General features: G+C 41.5%; 1 protein-coding gene across 1 annotated transcript in view; it reads right to left on the bottom strand.

Moving 5' to 3' along the window:
- LOC114643296 (NACHT, LRR and PYD domains-containing protein 3-like) overlaps positions 1-19,577 on the bottom strand; it is a 182,591-nt gene that overhangs the window by 148,037 nt on the left and 14,977 nt on the right. The window contains exons 3-4 of the mRNA XM_051921826.1: positions 3,008-3,174; positions 2,633-2,807 (exon numbers count right to left, since the gene is read on the bottom strand). Coding sequence (XP_051777786.1) covers positions 2,633-2,807; positions 3,008-3,174 — 342 coding nt within the window. The remainder of the gene's footprint in view (positions 1-2,632; positions 2,808-3,007; positions 3,175-19,577) is intronic.

Genomic DNA, 19,577 nt, shown 5'->3' with positions numbered 1-19,577 from the left:
ATGGGACGAGCCCTATGAACATTCCTTTGTACCTGGCGATCTAGCACCTCGGGATGATCTGTCTCCGTGATTATATTCGCTATGCTGATCTGCTCCCGTAGAATCTTACAGTACTCTACGACCCAGAACTGATCTGATGTTCATACTAACCTGGCTTATGGCTTCGGGGCGATCACGACTGAAATTACCAAGCGTTACTGTTTATGACTGTGTATTGGAACATCCAAATCCTGCTTCCTCCACCTGCTGCTTGCTGTCGCTGCTCACCTACGCTACCATACCCGCCTGTCCTACCGACTCCGTTGTGCTGTGCTGCTTCTACACTGCTACCAGCTAAGTATCACTCACTATTTTAGCACTTTGAGCACTAAGAAAAGCGCCATATAAATGTAATGAATTATTATTATTTATTATTAAACACTAAAGTACAAAAACGAAGTAGAAAGTAACACTAAACCACAACACCGCCGGGAACACCGACACACCGCGTCTACTAAACACTAAGAAACACTAAATGAAAAAATACTATTCAGTAAGTACCGCATCTACTAAACAGTAAATCAGTAAAGGAGAAAGGACTAAACACTATGGAAAAAGAACGGCAAGACCGCGTCAGCTGCGGAGCTCAGCTCGGAGCGAAATTAAGTTAATGAAATGAGGTGAATGGGAGGTGAGATGATCACATGACTCCAACACCCGCCTTAACTCTCCGTCCCTCCACAAACACACAAACACAGCCACACGGATCCCAAATCTCCTTTATATATATATATATTATATATATATATATATATATATATATATATATATATATATATATATATATATATATATATATATATATATATATATACACACACACACATATATACATACACATATACATCTATACTAATAAAAGGTAAAGCCCTCACTGACTCACTCATCACTTACTCTGCAACTTTCCGTGTAGGTAGAAGGCTGAAATTTGGCAGGCTCATTCCTTACAGCTTACTTACAAAAGTTAAGCAGGTTTCATTTCGAAATTGTACACGTAACGGTCGACAACGTCCGCCATGTTAAACTTTCTTATTTATTGCTCCATCATCACGAAATTTGGTAGGCGGCTTCCCCGCGTTAACCGAAACCGAAGTACATACTTATTTCGGTGGTATGACACCACTGTCGGCCGCCATATTGAACTTTCCAACGGTCTTTGTTACTTAATGGGCCAATCTTCAAGAAATTTGGTACGTGGGTTCCCAACGCTAACTAAATCCTACTTACGTACATATATACGTCCATAGCCTGCAGCTCGGTCCACACTCTGAATCCTCCAGGCACTCCTGAGCATAATCTAATTTTGAAGGTTGGGGCACCAATAATGTTACTGAGAAACTTACAGCCACAGAAACTTTGTAATGACACGAGACTTCAGGTCACATGCCTGCAAAAGAACCTAATTGAGGCAACTATTTTTACTGGCGGTGGCTCAGGGGAGAGAGTTTTTATTCCTCGCATCCCTGTTATACCCTCTTATTTTGTGGGTATAATGGGTATAACTAGCGGGTATTTTGCTAGTTTTTATATATTTTGTCTTTTTTCTCTTTCTTCATCCAGTAAAGCACTTTGAGCTACATCATCCATGCATCCATCCATCCATCCATCCATCCATCCATCCATCCATCCATCCATCCATCCATCCATCCATCCATTATCCAACCCGCTATATCCTAACTACAGGGTCACGGGGGTCTGCTGGAGCCAGTCCCAGCCAACTCAGGATGCAAGGCAGGAAACAGACACCGGGCAGGATGCCAGCCCACCGCAGGGCACACACACCAAGCACACACTAGGGACAATTTAGGATCGCCAATGCACCTAACCTGCATGTCTTTGGACTGTCGGAGGAAACCGGAGCACCCGGAAGAAACCCATGCAGAAACGGGGAGAACATGCAAACTCCACGCAGGGAGGACCTGGGAAGTGAACCCGGGTTTCCTAACTGCGAGGCAGCAGCGTTACCCACCACACCACCATGCCACCCTGAGCTACATCATTTGTATGAAAATGTGCTATATAAATAAATATTGTTGTGGTTTTTTCTGACATAATCAATAATAAGTATTGTTGAGTTTGTGTTATTTGGGACGTTTTTGTGCAAATGTTTGTAGTGACAAGTGTTCTTGGGGGTGTGAGACGAAATTGTGTATCCATTATCTGTGGTATATGTGGATCAGGTTTAGGAACATATGTGTAAATGTATAAGGTATGTATATATTTGGGAGTTTCAATGAGTTAGTGTAGTTTTGTAAAATTCATTTTTTTTTGGATGGTATCATTTTTAAGTTCTGCTGTGGGGTGTTTTCTTTTTTTTTTCTTTTATACGACAATCATTGTAAAGCACTGGGAACAGAACAAATGTACATAGATAACATACAAGAGCGAATCAGAGGAACCAAAAGAAATGTTGGTGTTTACAGTCACCTAATAAACATCTCTGTATCAGTGGTGGACCTGACAGCAATGTGCTGAAAGACCCACAGAAAGAAACATTGTGTTTTGTGTTCCTGTGTTCCTCCCTCCCTCCATTTCTCTTCCTTGTGTCCACACATTCAATGGTTCTCTGTCAGGAATGATTCAATTAACTCACCACCTTCTGTCACCTCCTTCAGTATTCTTGTCATGTTTGGTGATGGAAATCTCACAAGCTCTTCAGCTAGTGACTCCCACAGGCTCACCAGTACCACACTGTCCATCTTCATTATGTCACTGATGAAAGACATCACACCTGCTTGCCCCTCACATTTTTCTTTGGCTTTGAATCTCTGAAAGACATACAATTGACTAGAGGATCAGGTATGAGATGACCACTGGAGGAAAACAGCAGTGCAGTCAGTGTGGTTTGATGACCTCATAATAACAGGAATTTCTCTAATGGATGGAAAGGCAGTTTCAGACAATTCTCCTGAGCTCACCATATCTGCTCAGTTCTCTGTGCCTCATACTGACAGGGAGACGTGCCTACCTTGGCCTCATCGTTGGTGAGAATGTTCTTGGTGGCCAGGTTCTGCAGGATACTTGTGATGTCGTATTCAATCACATAAGCCAGGTAGGGCTTGTAGAACTCTGTGATCTTGAGGAGATCATCATGAGAGAATGTTTTTATTACTTCAGGAAACTTCTCTGTCAAACCTGAATTTGAGATAGAAAAGGGGAAACTTAAGAGCTGCAGAAATGGTGGAAACTCAGGGGTCACACGTCAGTCTGATTTGACAGCTGACCTTATCTATTTACTCGGTAAGTTTGAATGAACAGCAGACATCAAAGTTTATTTTGATGAAACATTTTAATTGTACAAGATCTAATGGTTTATGTCATTTTCATAAAGCCTTGTGGCAGGAGATTGCATGTCCTCTGGCTTCCTGACTCTTTTCTATGGTGTGACACCACCTCCTGTCTCTAAGTAGCATAACAGTCTGCAAATCCTGAGTCACCATCCCTTCTTTCAATGCAATAGTGATGAAACATATTAATTAAAACACCATCCCCATACCCAGTGCTTCCAACATATCCAATCAGATCTTATCCAAACTTGTGACCCCTGTGCCTACAGAACTATGGAGCACCACATTGACCTTCACCATAGACCTGGACCAGCCCTTACTAATGCTTCTACCCTGTCTCCACTTTGGAGGGCCTTCCCATGAACACTAAGAGCTTCTCAAAGTGCTATTTCACCCCTCCAATAATATCCCAACTTGAGGTCAATGTTTCAGTTTGACTGATATTCCAAATAAAATTCATGAAATATCAAATCAATTGACAGGGCATCTTTATACATGGTATGGAAACCATTGTGAATTGCTTCACCAGACTCTACCCACATGTGACCCTTCACTTCACTGTCTATGTATGCTGGTTCAGCATGGGATTCATCTCCTGCTCTGATCACCATTTTGTGAATGAAGAAAATTTACTTAAAAACTACTGTAGACTGCATTTTGTAGCATGTTTGCATGTCAAGATACTAATAGTAGAAGAAAGCAAAAAGTCGACGTTACATTTATATAAAGCTTTTCAAGAATCTCACAGAGCCTTTAATAGAATGGAGGAGCCACTTTGCAAAACCAGTGTGCAGCATTTACCTGGATTATGTGATGGCAGCCTTTGTGTGTAAATATACTCACAAATAACTTAGCTATTAGGTGGTAAAGGGGTACAAAATATAGTTAGGCAAATTGGGATAATTAGGTGGCCAGAATGACCACACCATGATACACAAATTAGCAAGGACATTGGGAAACACTTTATTCTTTACAAAAGATGCTCATGAATCTTGTATGACCATAGACAGTGCCCCCATCACTGCACTGGAGTGTTGGGATCCACACACAGACCACAGGGTAAGAGCCTCCTGCTGACCCACCAACACCTCTTCCATAAGTAACTCTAACTTTTCCAAGATAGTCAACCATCCAAGTCCTGGCCATACCCGAACAAGCTTAGCTTCAGGTAATTAGGTAAACTGCATTTGAACTTTGCAGCTTTACCCACAGTTTTTTTTAATTTTTTATAGTAAGTAATGATGTGAGACAGTGTGTCAATTCTGTGTATTTTGTTTATTTTCCTTTTTAAGTTAACTTAGTGAATAACTGGTGTCATAATCTCAGGTTACAGTCACCAGTACTAGATGGCAGTACATTTACTCCCAAAGGTACTTGATATGGTAGAGATAAACGCCTTCGACAAGACCAAGTATCTTTTATGATCAAAGCCTCAGGAACAAGCTGTCCATCATCAGATTAGTCAGACAAGTCTCTGTGTGTAATACCAAGTGGTGTGGAACGCCCTATGAGGTGTGTGCGAGTGACATGATAAGCCACCTAGAAGACAAGTCGTCATCTTCTTCTTTTCATCTTTTTTGTGTTCTCCTTCTTCTTTTGGTGCTCCATTTCTTTATGCAAAGTATTCTTTAAGCTTACTGACTTTGAAACAAGGGTGTGTGTTTAATAGGGATTTACACCCAAACATTACAATTTTCTGTCATTTATTTTAATTAAGATTTTTTACTGTTATTAGTACATTTTCATAAACTTTGCTTTGCTTTTAAATGTATAAACTTAATTCAAAGTGAATGAAGCAGATAAAGGGCACCTGGTGCAAGAAAAACAGACACTTTTAATGCATCATGTTGGCTTAGGAGAAACACCACCAAGAGTGAGCAGCCGCAAACCATTACCATACCATACAGTACCACTTGGGTGCGTGGAAATGACAAAGATGTGATGTATCAGCCTTTTGTTATAAGAGCTGAGTTCCCAAGCACAAAATCCCAGAAAAATTTTAAAAATGCCCAGTAGAGGGGAAACTGGTAAAACCTAGGTAGTAGCAGGGCAAAAACACAGGATCTTTATAAATAAAATTATTTATTTTCACACACACACACACACACACACAAAAGCAAAAGCTTTATTGTGTGGAGTTCTTTAAATTATCCATCCATCCATTATCCAACCCACTTTATCCTAACTACAGGGTCAAGGGGGTCTGCTGGAGCCAATCCCAGCCAACACAGGGCACAAGGCAGGAAACAAACCCCAGGCAGGGTGCCAGCCCACCACAGTCTTTAAATTATGTTGCTTGTAATCTGTTTATTGAACCAAGGGGACTGAGCAGCCGATCACAACTTCTGGGGAGCTGTCCAAAATAGCATTTAAGAAGTCATCGACTTTATTATGGCTTCTTTCAGCACTGAGATTGTTTCTGTCTGGTGGTTTGTGCTTTTCATTTTAATTTTGGATTTCTTGGTTTTAACCCCTTGGTAATGAATGAAGGTCCTATACTGGTTTGTTGATTTTGGATTTATTTGCTTTTTGCTTAAAAGGAAAATGTGTTTTGTTCTCTTAATTTTAGCTGCTGCCTGAATTTTGAATAAGTGGAAGAGGATGGATGGATGGATGGATGGATGGATGGATGGATGGATGGATGGATGGATGGTGTCCATCAATTCGACCTGGGGTGTCACTATGGTGGCTGTCTCTCCTTGAACCTCAATTCTGTGTTGATTATTACACAATATTAAGATAATACAGGTTTCTTTTCAGTTGTTTTTTTTCATATACAAAGGTAAATTAATGACATCTATAAACTCACATTCTTGTGCTTTACTATATGTGGATTTTCCTAGTGTTAGTATTTGAACATTCACATGTGCTTACTGTATGTGAAATTTAATAAATGGAACTGCATTGCTAGTCTATATCTGTGTGTGTTTAATTATTTCTGTTGTAAGGTACGGCCGGCAGCCCAACCCAGCTGGGACACCCCAGGAATGAAAGGATGGGGAAAGCAGCTTCTTTAGGGCACTGCCTTCTCCAGAATGCTAGATGGAAGCCCCCCTGGGTTGCAGCAGTGCCTCAGATTTCCACAGGGCTCCATGGGAGTTGGAGTTTGATGCAGCCCTGTTGTGTTACATGGGCGCCACCAGGAAATGCTGCAGGAATCATTGAACCCTTTGGTGAAGCACTTGTGCCACACCCGGAAGAGTAGCTGGAAGAAGATCACCGGACACCTTGAGCAGTTCTGGGTACCCAATAAAAGGAGCCAGCAGCCACTACTCTGGGCGTCAGAGTCGGGTGGAAGAGGACGAAGCTTGTGTCATGTGTTTGGGGAGTTGTGCACCTCCTGGTGTTCATAATGTTAAGTTTATGCGTACTGTAAGTGGGCCTTTCCTGTGTAACTAAGGTATCCTGTACTTGTCAGGTTCTAAACAACAACAAAAGCAACAATTTTATTCTTCGCAGAGCCCAGAATCAAATAAGGAATGCCTCAATGGCCATTAACAGGCCCTGTTTAATTGACAGCCCCCCAAATCTTGAGTGTATAAGGAGACAAGAAAAAGCCATGCAGGAAAAAATCTTGGGAGGGGCAATTTAAAGAAAGACCACCTCCCAAGTAGGATGGGTGTGAAATGCATCTCAAAAAAGGGGTAAATTTGGCCTCTCTGCCAGTTCTGTGCAAGGAACTCACAATTGGAAATTTGCTGGGGCAGTTATTAGAAGAATTGTTGTTACTAAACAAAGGGACTCAATGATTAATAGGCACGTTTGTCCAGGCGAGCCCCCTAAATCAAAGATAAAAGGCCTCAGCAGTATATAGTAAGAAAGATGTTTCACCTCTGAAAATAACCAGCGCATTATGTTGAATACTCACAAAGGTATAAATAAATAACATGGACACCCTAACAAAAGATACAGAGGAAGCTGGACATTCAAGTAAAATGCAAAAACCAAAAAAATCATGATTAAATAATAAAGACAAAAACAGAATAAAATAGTAAAGAATTAATCCTTCTACTCAAAGTGCACTGAGACTGGCTAAAGATGAAAGAAAAACTAAAATATAATAATAATAATAATAATAATAATAATAATAATAATAATAATAATGAAAGATAGGATATGGAGTTCAGCTCCATGTCCAACTAGATAATAATTTCAGAAAATGCAGGAGTTTTTTACAAGTTTTCTTTATTACATTTGTCTAAATCATCATTGATATCAGTTAATTTTTTTGCTAGTTAGCTAGAATACATTTTGAATTCCCCTGCTGCCTTTATGTTTCAAAAATTGGATGAAGAATAAAATTAATAGGAAATAGTATTTATTATCTAAATAAAAGGGCAAAAAGTGATTTAAAATTTTACAGCATTTAAGGGATGGGGCTTTTGTCTGGCATCACTGAAATTTTTTTAAAAAATAAGCAGATTTTCAATAATTTGAACCTGAATGTACAACAGTGAAGATACTACCATCAAGGACTGCAACAACATCATTATCATGCACAATATAAATAGTTGATCAATATCACCACTAATGATAAAGGCCAAAATATTTTTAACATCAAAATATGAGAACAGTATGATACCAATCAAATGCTACCAGAAATTGAAACCAGTTAAATATGCAGAAAGATCTTAATGCACAAGTAAGGAAAGCACATACAAAAGAGACTGAGACAACATTTGAAAAGAATGAAAGGTGAAAAAATGCTGCTTGGTTGTTTATAAGGTAGAATATTTGAGAAAAAATGTTGTGAGTAATTAAATGGGTTAAAAGAATTATGAATGAGTCTGGAAATGTCATATTATGCATGAGAAATGAGGTGCAGAGATTTCTTTGTCTGAGTTATACAAATATTTAATGTTGTTGATACCTGTAAGAGCCAATCTTAGAATGTTAATGTTGAATGTTAAATTTATATAGTGCTTGCTTCATTTCTATAGAACATCAGCTTCTTATAGCTACCTAGAATAAGGTATAGCCTTTTAGTTCCTGTAAGTTAACAAATAGAACTTCTTTTGCTATATCTGTAGAACAAGGTCTTAATTAAGCCAATTAGGAAATAGTCTTGCTGGATGCATGGACTATTTGATATGTTTTCAAAAAGGAGATGCCATACAGTTTACTGAGCATGATTAAGTTGCTTATATGTTGAACTTGTTTAACGTGCCTCAAGTACGACAGTATGACCAAATGTAGAGAAATGAAACAAAATAGGTAAGCCTTAAACAGAACTTTTCTAAAACAAGAACTTTTCTTTTCTTTGCTATTATTATTTTTTTTCTCTATTTTTGAGTGAAGTGCTTTGCTCTGAAATTTTATTAAAAATATAAAATATAAAAATTATTATTATAAAAATATAAAAGTAAAATATGTATAAGGAGATTGTTTAATTGACCAATTTTTAGGTAAAATATTTAGGAATAAAATACAAAAATTCTTAAACAGATTTATATACATACATAAGTTATTGGGTAATTAGATTTAAAGATTAAAATGTCTAAAGCATTAGTAAGGAGGTGGTACGATGGTGTGGTGAATATCACTGCTGCCTTGCAATCAGAAAATGGTGCTTTTAGTTTGAATATTTTCTGTGTAGAGTTTGCATGTTCTCCCTGTGTCAGTGTGGTTCTGGCATGTTTGTGTGTCCTTAACCTGTAGTGGACAGGCATCTTGCTGAGGTGTTGTTCCTTGCTGAGATATGCTTTGACATTACGAGTGGTGAATAAATAATGCACAAGAACATGTTTAACCAACAAAAGGTAAATTGGGCTTTTTCTACAGAACTATAAACTGACAAAAATGGCATATTGAAAACAGAAGTTTTGTTCAAAGTGTGATTCAAATGTAATTAGACTCATAGTCAAAAGATATTTACTCCATGTGATAGACTGATTTCTTTACTCATCCTTTCATTATCCATCCATCCATCCATCCATCCATCCATCCATCCATCCATCCATCCATTATCCAACCCGCTATATCCTAACTACAGGGTCAAGGGGGTCTGCCAGAGCCAATCCCAGCCAACACAGGGCACAAGGCAGGAAACAAACCCCAGGCAGGACGCCAGCCCACCGCAGATCCTTTCATTGTGTTATAAGAAACTTGTGCATTTTAAATGAGAAATGTTTATGTGCTGAAATTACAATAGTTTTTTTTTTTTTTATAAATAAGAATAGCTGGTTGTATGGGTAGAAAAGACAGGAGACAGAGCTGGAGGTGGCAGAGTTAAAGATGCTAAGATTTGCATTGGGTGTGACGAGGATGGGCAGGATTAGAAATGAGGACATTAGAGGATCAGCTCAAGTTGGACAGTTAAGAGACAAAGTCAGAGAGGTGAGATTGTGTTGGTTTGGACATGTGCAGAGGAGAGATGCTGAGTATATTGGGAGAAGGGTGTTAAGGATAGAGCTGCCAGGCAAGAGGAAAAGAGGAAGGCCTAAGAGAAGGTTTATGGATGTGGTGAGAGAGGACATGCAGGTGATGGGTGTTAAAGTACAAGATGTAGAGGACAGAAAGATATGGAAGAAGATGATCTGCTGTGGTGACTCCTAACAGGAGCAACCGAAAGAAGAATAAGAAGGAGAATGTTAATGTTTAATAACCACATAGCTGAAAGACGGTTTAGTTTTATTTGTATAATTTGATGTTCTAATGAAAAATTTTGGACACTTTGTTAAAATTCTAAAGCATAAAGTAAAAATTGATGGGTTAACTTAATTAGTAGTGAAAAGAGTAAGGGGTGGCATGGTGGCACAATGAGAGTGTTGCTGCCTCAAAGTAAGGAGACCAGGATTTGCATCCCAGTTTGTCCCTTTGTGGAGTTTGTATGTTCTCCCTGTGCTTTTGTGGGTTTCCTCCAATTTCCTCCCACCGTCCAGAAACACTAAATTGGCCCTAGTGTGTATATGTGGTATGTGTGTGTTTTTACCCTGTGATGGACTTCCACCCAGTACAGGGTTTGTTCCTGACTGGCTGGGATAGACTCAGGTACTCCCTGTGACCCTTGTCTGGATTTAGCAGGTTAGAAAATGACATGACATGATAAAAGTAACTTAAAGAAACATCTTAGATGTTTGTAAATAATCTGTTTTAGCCTTAAATTAATAATTTAAGACATATTCTAAATAAATATATTTTAGACTATTTGTCCTGATCTAAAAACTTTTTAAAACAATTTTAAGGGCTTTATATAGGTAAAGGTAGAATGTATTTTGATTGATTTTATTTTATACTATGAGCATTTACTTGCCGTGATGGAGATGATTTTAAATTGAGTGGAGGACACAGCAGTGACAAAATTAGCCAAAATACAAACAGAAACTGGGTTAAAATGGCCATTTGTTTTACTGCTAGTATTAATATTTATAAGGAGTACCCAAATGAAACAGGCCCAGTACCCCATGAGATTTTAACAGGAGGACTGGCACAACAGCTGACATCTTCTCCTTTTTTATGGAAAAAGTAACCTTTAGCAATTATAGATAAAGTATTGCAGCACTTACTAATAACAAGCAAAACTCTGAAGTCTTTATATCTGCAGATTAAATCTGCTCTTTCTAGCTTATTGGAGTTAACAGCACAAGAGTTTCAACCCATCAACTGTGCAGGCAATTCTAAAGGACTGCAAGCAAAAGAATTGCCTGACTTAAAGGAGATAAGAGTCACACCAGTACTCCTAACTGCAACCACTACACTGAAACTTGAAGGGAGACCAGACTGTGTTTCCTCTCACTGCTAAAATGTTCTGTCTCAAGTCATCAATCAATCAACATCTGAACCTCCATTTGTTACAGTGCACTAAAGGTCAAGTTAAAAAGATCAAATGTCCCTAAAGCAAACAAGCCAGCCAAAAGTTCAAGGTTAGGGTTATGGAGGCTCAAAAAGGGAATCACATTTCATCAATGGTACAACAACTGAAACTGGTGTTATCTGCAGATAACCTCTGACAAAAAAATAAAAATAAATAAATGTAAATATGTTATAAAAACTATGTTCTCAATATTTGTGGATCCTGAATCATAGAAGGCATCCATCTGCATCAGGTCAAGAGTTTTAGGTTAACATCCTTTGTTTTGGGGTTTTAGACCCCAAGGACTGATAATTAATCTATATTGTGCCCACTACTCCCCTCCTTTAACCGCCACCTTATCGTGGTGGAGGGGTTTGCGTGTCCCAATGATCCTAGGAGCTCTGTTGTCCGGGGCTTTATGACCCTGGTAGGGCCACCCAAGGCAAACTGGTCCTAGGTGAGGGATGAGACAAAGAGCGGTTAAACAAAACCTCCTATGATGAAAAACAATTTTGGACGGCGTTTTCCCTTGCCCGGATGCGGGTCAACGGGGCCCCACTCTGGAGCCAGGCCTGGAGGTGGGGCTCGATGGCGAGCGCCAGGTGGCCGGGCCTGTACCCATGGGGCTCGGCCGGGCACAGCCCGAAGAGGCAACGTGGGTCCCCGTTCCCATGGGCTCACCACATATGAGAGGGGCCAAGGAGGTCGGGTGCAGTGTGAGTTGGGTGGTGGCCGAAGGCGGGGACCTTGGCGGTCCGATCCTCGGCTACAGAAGCTGGCTCTTGGGACGTGGAATGTCACCTCTCTGAAGGGGAAGGAGCCTGAGCTAGTGCACAAGGTTGAGAGGTTCCGGCTAGATATAGTCGGATTCACCTCGACGCACAGCTTGGACTCTGGAACCAATCTCCTTGAGAGGGGCTGGACTCTGTACCACTCTGGAGTTGCCCCTGGTGAGAGGCGCAGAGCGGGTGTGGGTATACTTATTGCCCCCCAACTTGGAGCCTGTACATTGGGGTTTACCCCGGTGGACGAGAGGGTAGCCTCCTTTCGCCTTCGGGTGGGGGGACGGGTCCTAACTGTTGTTTGTGCGTATGCACCGAACAGCAGTTCGGAGTACCCACCCTTTTTGGAGTCCCTGGAGGGGGTGCTAGAGGGCAAACCTTCTGGGGACTCCCTCGTTCTGCTGGGAGACTTCAATGCTCACGTGGGCAATGACAGTGAGACCTGGAAGGGCGTGATTGGGAGGAATGGCCCCCCCGATCTGAACCCGAGCGGTGTTTTGTTATTGGACTTCTGTGCTTCGTCACGGATTGTCCATAACGAACACCATGTTCAAGCATAGGGGTGTTCATATGTGCACTTGGCACCAGGACACCCTAGGCCTCAGTTCGATGATCAACTTTGTGGTCGTGTCGTCGGACTTGCGGCCACATGTCTTGGACACTCGGGTGAAGAGAGGGGCGGAGCTGTCAACTGATCACCACCTGGTGGTGAGTTGGCTTCGATGGTGGGGGAGGATGCCGGTCAGGCGTGGTAGGTCCAAACGTGTTGTGAGGGTCTGCTGGGAACATCTGGCAGAGCCTCCTGTCAGAAGTAGCTTCAACTCCCACCTCCGGCAGAACTTCAACCACATGCCGAGGGAGGTGGGGGACATTGAGTCCGAATGGGCCATGTTCCGTGCCTCTATTGTTGAGGCAGCTGACCAGAGCTGTGGCCGTAAGGTGGTCAGTGCCTGTCATGGCGGCAATTCCCGAACCCGTTGGTGGACACCGATGGTGAAGGATGCCGTCAAGCTGAAGAAGGAGTCCTACAGGACCCTTTTGTCCTGTGGGACCCTGGAGGCAGCCAATAGGTACCGGCAGGCCAAGCGGAATGCGGCTTTGGTGGTTGCTGAGGCAAAAACTCGGGCGTGGGAGGAGTTTGGGGAGGCCATGGAGAACGACTTTCGGACGGCTTCGAGGAGATTCTGGTCCACCGTCCGGCGTCTCAGGAAGGGGAAGCAGTGCAGTGTCAACACTGTATATGGTGGGGATGGTGCGCTGCTGACCTCGACTCGGGATGTTGTGGGTCGGTGGGGGGAGTACTTCGAAGACCTCCTCAATCCCATTAACATGCCTTCCAATGAGGAAGCAGAGCCTGGGGACTCAGAGGTGGGCTCCCCCATCTCTGGGACTGAGGTCACCGAGGTGGTCAAAAAACTCCTTGGTGGCAGGGCCCCGGGGGTGGATGAATAACGCCCGGAGTTCCTCAAGGCTCTGGATGTTGTAGGACTGTCTTGGTTGACACGCCTCTGCAACATCGCATGGACATCAGGGACAGTGCCTCTGGATTGGCAGACCGGGGTGGTAGTCCCCCTCTTTAAGAAGGGGGATCGGAGGGTATGTTCCAACTACAGAGGGATCACACTCCTCAGCCTCCCTGGAAAAGTCTATTCAGGGGTCCTGGAGAGGAGGGTCCGTCGGATAGTCGAGCCTCGGATTCAGGAGGAACAGTGTGGTTTTCGTCCTGGTCGCGGAACAGTGGACCAGCTCTATACCCTTAGCAGGGTCCTGGAGGGTGTATGGGAGTTTGCCCAACCAGTCTACATGTGTTTTGTGGACTTGGAAAAGGCATTCGACCGAATCCTGTGGGGGGTACTCCGAGAGTATGGGGTACCGGCCCCCCTGATAAGGGCTGTTCGGTCTCTGTACGATCAGTGCCAGAGCTTGGTCCGCATTGCCGGCAGTAAGTCGAACCCGTTTCCAGTGAGAGTTGGACTCCGCCAGGGCTGCCCTTTGTCACCAATTCTGTTCATAACTTTTATGGACAGAATTTCTAGGCGCAGCCAGGGCGTTGAGGGGGTCCGGTTTGGTGGGCTCAGGATTGGGTCACTGCTTTTTGCAGATGATGTTGTCCTGTTTGCTTCATCAGGCCGTGCTCTTCAGCTCTCTCTGGATCGGTTCGCAGCCGAGTGTGAAGCAGCTGGGATGAGAATCAGCACCTCCAAATCCAAGACCATGGTCCTCAGCCGGAAAAGGGTGGAGTGCCCTCTCAGGGTTGGGAGCGAGATCCTGCCCCAAGTGGAGGAGTTCAAGTATCTCGGGGTCTTGTTCACGAGTGAGGGAAGAATGGAGCGTGAGATCGACAGGCGGATCGGTGCGGCATCCGCAGTAATGCGGGCGCTGCATCGGTCTGTCGTGGTGAAAAAGGAGCTGAGCCGCAAGGCGAAGCTCTCAATTTACCAGTCGATCTATGTTCCTACCCTCACCTATGTTCATGAGCTATGGGTAGTGACCGAAAGAACGAGATCGCGAATACAAGCGGCTGAAATGAGTTTCCTCCGCAGGGTGTCTGGGCTTTCCCTTAAAGATAGGGTGAGAAGCTCAGTCTTCCGGGAGGGGCTCAGAGTAGAGCCACTGCTCCTCCGCATCGAGAGGAGTCAGATGAGGTGGCTCAGGCATCTGATCAGGATGCCTCCTGGACGCCTCCCTGGTGAGGTGTTCCGGGCACGTCTAACTGGGAGGAGGCCCCGGGAAGACCCAGGACACGTTGGAGGGACTATGTCTCTCGACTGGCCTGGGAACGCCTTGGGATTCTCCCGGAAGAGCTAGAAGAAGTGGCCGGGGAGAGGGAAGTCTGGGCATCTCTGCTCAAGCTGCTACCCCCGCGACCCGACCTCGGATAAGCGGGAGACAATGGATGGATGGATGGACTCACCTCCTGTTGTTAATCAGAATTTAACACCTGACAACTACTACATTTATTACAATAGTGACTCTCACCACATTAGCACCTAGAACATCATCAAAGGAAGCTCCTTCATTTACTGTTAGTATTTTAAGACACTAGGAGTAGTACCTCCCAGCTAAAGTCAGTACAATTTCAACATTATTGGTTGTTAATTTTAATATTACAGCATACTATTGGGATTAATAAAGTATCTATCTATCTATCTATCTATCTATCTATCTATCTATCTATCTATCTATCTATCTATCTATCTATCTATCTATCTATCTATCTATCTATCTATCTATCTATCTATCTATCTATCTACTGTATAGGCTTTAATATTAAGGGTGTCACACTCGTGTGCCTAGGAGGCAGCCAACAAGCCATAAGGTGAGTGATCTACCATGAGATGAAGGGTTGATTTTGGGTACTAATGCCTCCCTCTCGCTCTCTCTTAACAGGCCCAGAGAAGAAAAATTACAATCCCACTTCTGATTCCCATGGATGACATCACTTCCGGTCCCACTGTGAGACGTCACTTTCTGCTCCTAATGATGATGTCACTTCCAGCGCCGCCATGATGACGTCACTTCCAGCTCTCATGGATGATGTTACTTCCAGCTCCCTCTTGATGACATCACTTCCGGTTCCACCATGATGACATCACTTCCACCTTTTCGTATTGATGATGCTTACTGCCAAATCACATCCTGTCACAATTTTCTGTATATAAATCCTCATTCCAGCACTGTATTCTGTGAAATGCCTTGGTTTTTGATCATATTTCATTTAATTTTCATCACGTCCTCCGGACATTATACAGGGCAATTTCCCTAACTCTTTGTGACATTTCCTGAGTGTGATTTATTTATTACAAAGGATATTTGTTAACTAAAAAGAATGAAAATGAAACATATGGGATTGTATACAAAAGCAAAATGTCTAACTGCATTAGTATGGAAAGAGATGATTTAAACTAGCAGCTGTTTGTGGCAAATCAGAACAGATAATAATATTTTGACATCATGGGCCAAAGTAACATCGAAAATAGCCAAACAAAGTAGTAATTGGGCACAACAGAGATGAAGTGTGTTATCCAACCAACAATAATTAAAACCTGGATGGAGCAGAACTCTTTAAAATTAAAATGCAATAAAACTGAACTCCTGCAAATTGGGACTAAAATGCAACTTAATAAAATGAGCTCCTTCCCAGTCCATCTTGGCAGTGATCTCATCAGACCTGCCTCTACTGTAAAAAATCTTGGTGTCATTTTTGATTCCTCCCTCTCTTATTCCGCCCACATAAATCACATTAAGAAACTTTCTTACTTTCACCTCCGTAACATATCCCGTGTTCGCTCCTTCCTCTTCTTCTCTAATGCTGAGAAACTTGTCCCTGCTTTTATCACATCCCGCATCGATTATTGTAATTCCCTACTGGCAGGTGCCCCTTCTAATCTTATATCACAGCTCCAGCTTATTCAAATCTCGGCTGTAAGAGTCCTTACTCGAACCAGCAGCAGCGAGCACATCACACCCATCCTGCTCCATCTTCACTGGCTCCCTGTGTCTCACAGAATCAAATATAAAATCCTACTAATAACCTACAAAGCTTTAAATAACCTCATGCCAAATTACATCAGTGACCTTCTCCATCACTATGTGCCTGCCCGCCCACTAAGGTCCTCTGATTCTGGCAATCTTGTTGTGCCCCTCACTAATCTACACTCTATGGGTGACAGCAGGGCCTTCAGCTGTATAGCGCCAGACTCTGGAATGACCTACCGAAATTAATCAGGTCAGCTGACTCCATGAATTGTTTTAAAAAACAACTCAAAACTCATCTGTTCAGGAAGGCTTTTACCTCTACTTGACTTCATTACCCTTCTCTCAGTTTACTTCTCTGTCAAGATGCTAATGTAACCTGTATGTGTGTGCGAGACCATCAATTATGTTGTCTGTTTCTTTTTTTTCAGAATTCACTGCCTTAATCTTCTTTATTTATGTATCTGGTTTGTACAATGCTATATACTGTATACGCTGCCGTTCTTTACTATATTCTGTAAGTGCCTTGAGCATGGGAAAGGTGCTAAATACATAAAATGTATTATTATTATTATTATTATTATTATTATTATTATCCAGAGTGGGGTTGTGAGTCTGCAGTGCATGTCCTGGAAAAGCTCAGATATGAGCCAAAGATCCCAGGTGGTGGCAGAAGAATTGAGCATCAGTTAAAAGCTTGGATACATCCTTACAATTCAAATGTATCCCTGAAAAGGCCAGGATATTACATTAGTTAGAGCAGTAATGATGTCTTCTGAAGGGAAGACTGAAACCAACTCTTCAGCACAGACACTGCCTGTCTTTAGTGGAAAACAAGTGCAGGAACCGAGTACTGAGCACAGCTGGATATAAATCAGTGACCTTGTGGGTGTCAGCATGAGGACTCAGTGTCTGGTCATTCTTGTAACACGTCATTGGCAACATAAATAAGGTACTGAATGCTCTGACTATGGAGAAAATACAAGAACTGGTACATTTTTGTTAAACAAATATAGCTAATATTGATTGAATATGGAAACCAAACAGTTATTGCAACAGAAGAAAAAGTATGGCATTGATCAAGGAATTGCTAGCATTTCTTAATTGCCACATTTAGAATTTCTTCAGGTTAAACTTACAAAAATGCATTTCTGAGAGTTATGGATGAGAATATTACAATTAATAACACTACAGTTAGAAGCAGACAGGGTTGAAGTAGGAAATCAGAGTAACTTTAAATCATAGTTAGTGGGACTTCTTTGGAATTTGGCATCTTATGTCAATTAAACTGCACTTTTTAGAAGCTCTCCTAGACCTACCCAAACTCCAAAGAGGGCTCCTTCAACACTGGTCACATTCCCTGATTGCTCTTTAATGGTACTTAACTTGTCAATAGTAGATAAAATGTTTATAAAGTTTTGCACAAAGGATGGTGTGGGACTTGCTGTTTCAGCCTTTGTTAGCCACTCACTCCAAACTGCCACAGCCACCCTGTTACAGAAGGGAAAGTGTAACAAGGATCCAGGCTCCAAATAAAGCTGATTCCAGACTAGGCCCTGACCTTAGATATCAAACCACTGCTCTTTAAGGTAAAAAACAATGAATACAGTTAGATTTTTACATGATGGTGATAGGATTTACTCATAACAGCAAATGATAGTTTAATTATGGGTGTGTTCATGTCAAGAAGATTGATCTACATTTTATAAAATCTCTTTTAGAAATGAGACTTAGAACAAATCTGGTGACTTTAATGATGATGTTAAAAACTTAGGGACAGGCTTTTACTAGTCAGTGTGTGTTTTATTATTCCAAGTGAATTTATGGATGTGCCTTTCCTGTGTTATTAAGATGTCCTGTACCTATCGTGTCCTGATCTGTAACCAAGAGAGCAACAATGAAATATATATACTGTATTAAGAGAGGCTTCTTATTTTTTACTCTTTATATATATATACTTTGTAAGAAGCTTCTCTTAAGAAATAAATGTGTATATCAAAGACTTTTAATATGTTTAACTAATTAAAGAATGTAACAGTTATCTGTGTGCTGATTTGGATAAATTAAAATGATTTGAATATGAAATGTAAGTTAATCTCCTGTACTATAGATCCTTGTTTAGTTTTTTTTCAATCAGTCTGTCATGCTGAGTAAGGGCACATGGTGGCTCTGCCAACATGGTGTAAATAATGGAGATCCACCTTTGTATTTATTTCTAACAATGGCTCCCAACTTTTCAATATTCTATAAAAGGTTTTCCCTAATAGAAAACAGGAAGCGTTTGCAGTTGCTACAGTGATATGATATGGTATCTGTTTCCTCATCCGCTCATAAGTTGTTGACTCTTAAGACATCTTGTCACCCTAGCCTGACTTTGCACAGTTTCACAAACATTAAAGGGGTCCTTCAATCCATCACTCCTTTGTCTTATGAGTTGATTAAGCAGCTCAACTCCATACTAGTGATCATCATGCAGTGTGGAGCGGAACTGACTATGCACATGACACAACTTTTACTTCTTAGCATTCCACTGGCTTTGTCCCACCCGAGACCCCAGTAAGTTTTCATCTGGCTACATAGGTGAATGCTGCAGTGCTGAATATTTGTGTGGAAAAAGGTGCAGAACTAGCAGCTTAAAATAATGTGGCTTGACTTATCCATTCCACTTGGCCACCTGTTTTTCTTACAATCCTCTGAGCCAATCAAAATGCTTAGGCAAATTGTGGAGACAAATGTAAATAGACATTTGAGATTCTTGTAAAAATAAGCCTCATTCTTCAGACATTTACACCCAATCAGTCTGATGAACACTGAATAAAGGGACAAATGGCTGCTGGTTTAGTTAGCTCTACATGTGTATTTACATCAGACAAGTAAAACACTGAAAAATTAAGGCTTAAGAAGTCAAATGGGGGCTCTTTTCAACTTTGATCAGGTTTATCGTGGCTCCTAAAAAGAAAACCTAACCAAGTTCTGAGAAGCACAAAATAACTGCTTTATTTAAATAAACAAACAAACAAATAAATAAAGAGGATTGAATTTATTTAGCTTTTACGTTTATGTTTTGATATTTTGTTTGTGAATTTCCCATTGGGATTAATAAAGTATCTATCTATCTATCTATCTATCTATCTATCTATCTATCTATCTATCTATCTATCTATCTATCTATCTATCTATCTATCTATCTATCTATCTATC

This window comes from Erpetoichthys calabaricus (assembly GCF_900747795.2).
Source record: "Erpetoichthys calabaricus chromosome 1 unlocalized genomic scaffold, fErpCal1.3 SUPER_1_unloc_26, whole genome shotgun sequence".
In the NCBI taxonomy this organism is placed as follows: Eukaryota; Metazoa; Chordata; class Cladistia; order Polypteriformes; family Polypteridae; genus Erpetoichthys; species Erpetoichthys calabaricus.
The sequence above is the reverse complement of the archived record's forward strand: the minus strand, read 5'-3'. Positions and strand labels throughout refer to the sequence as shown.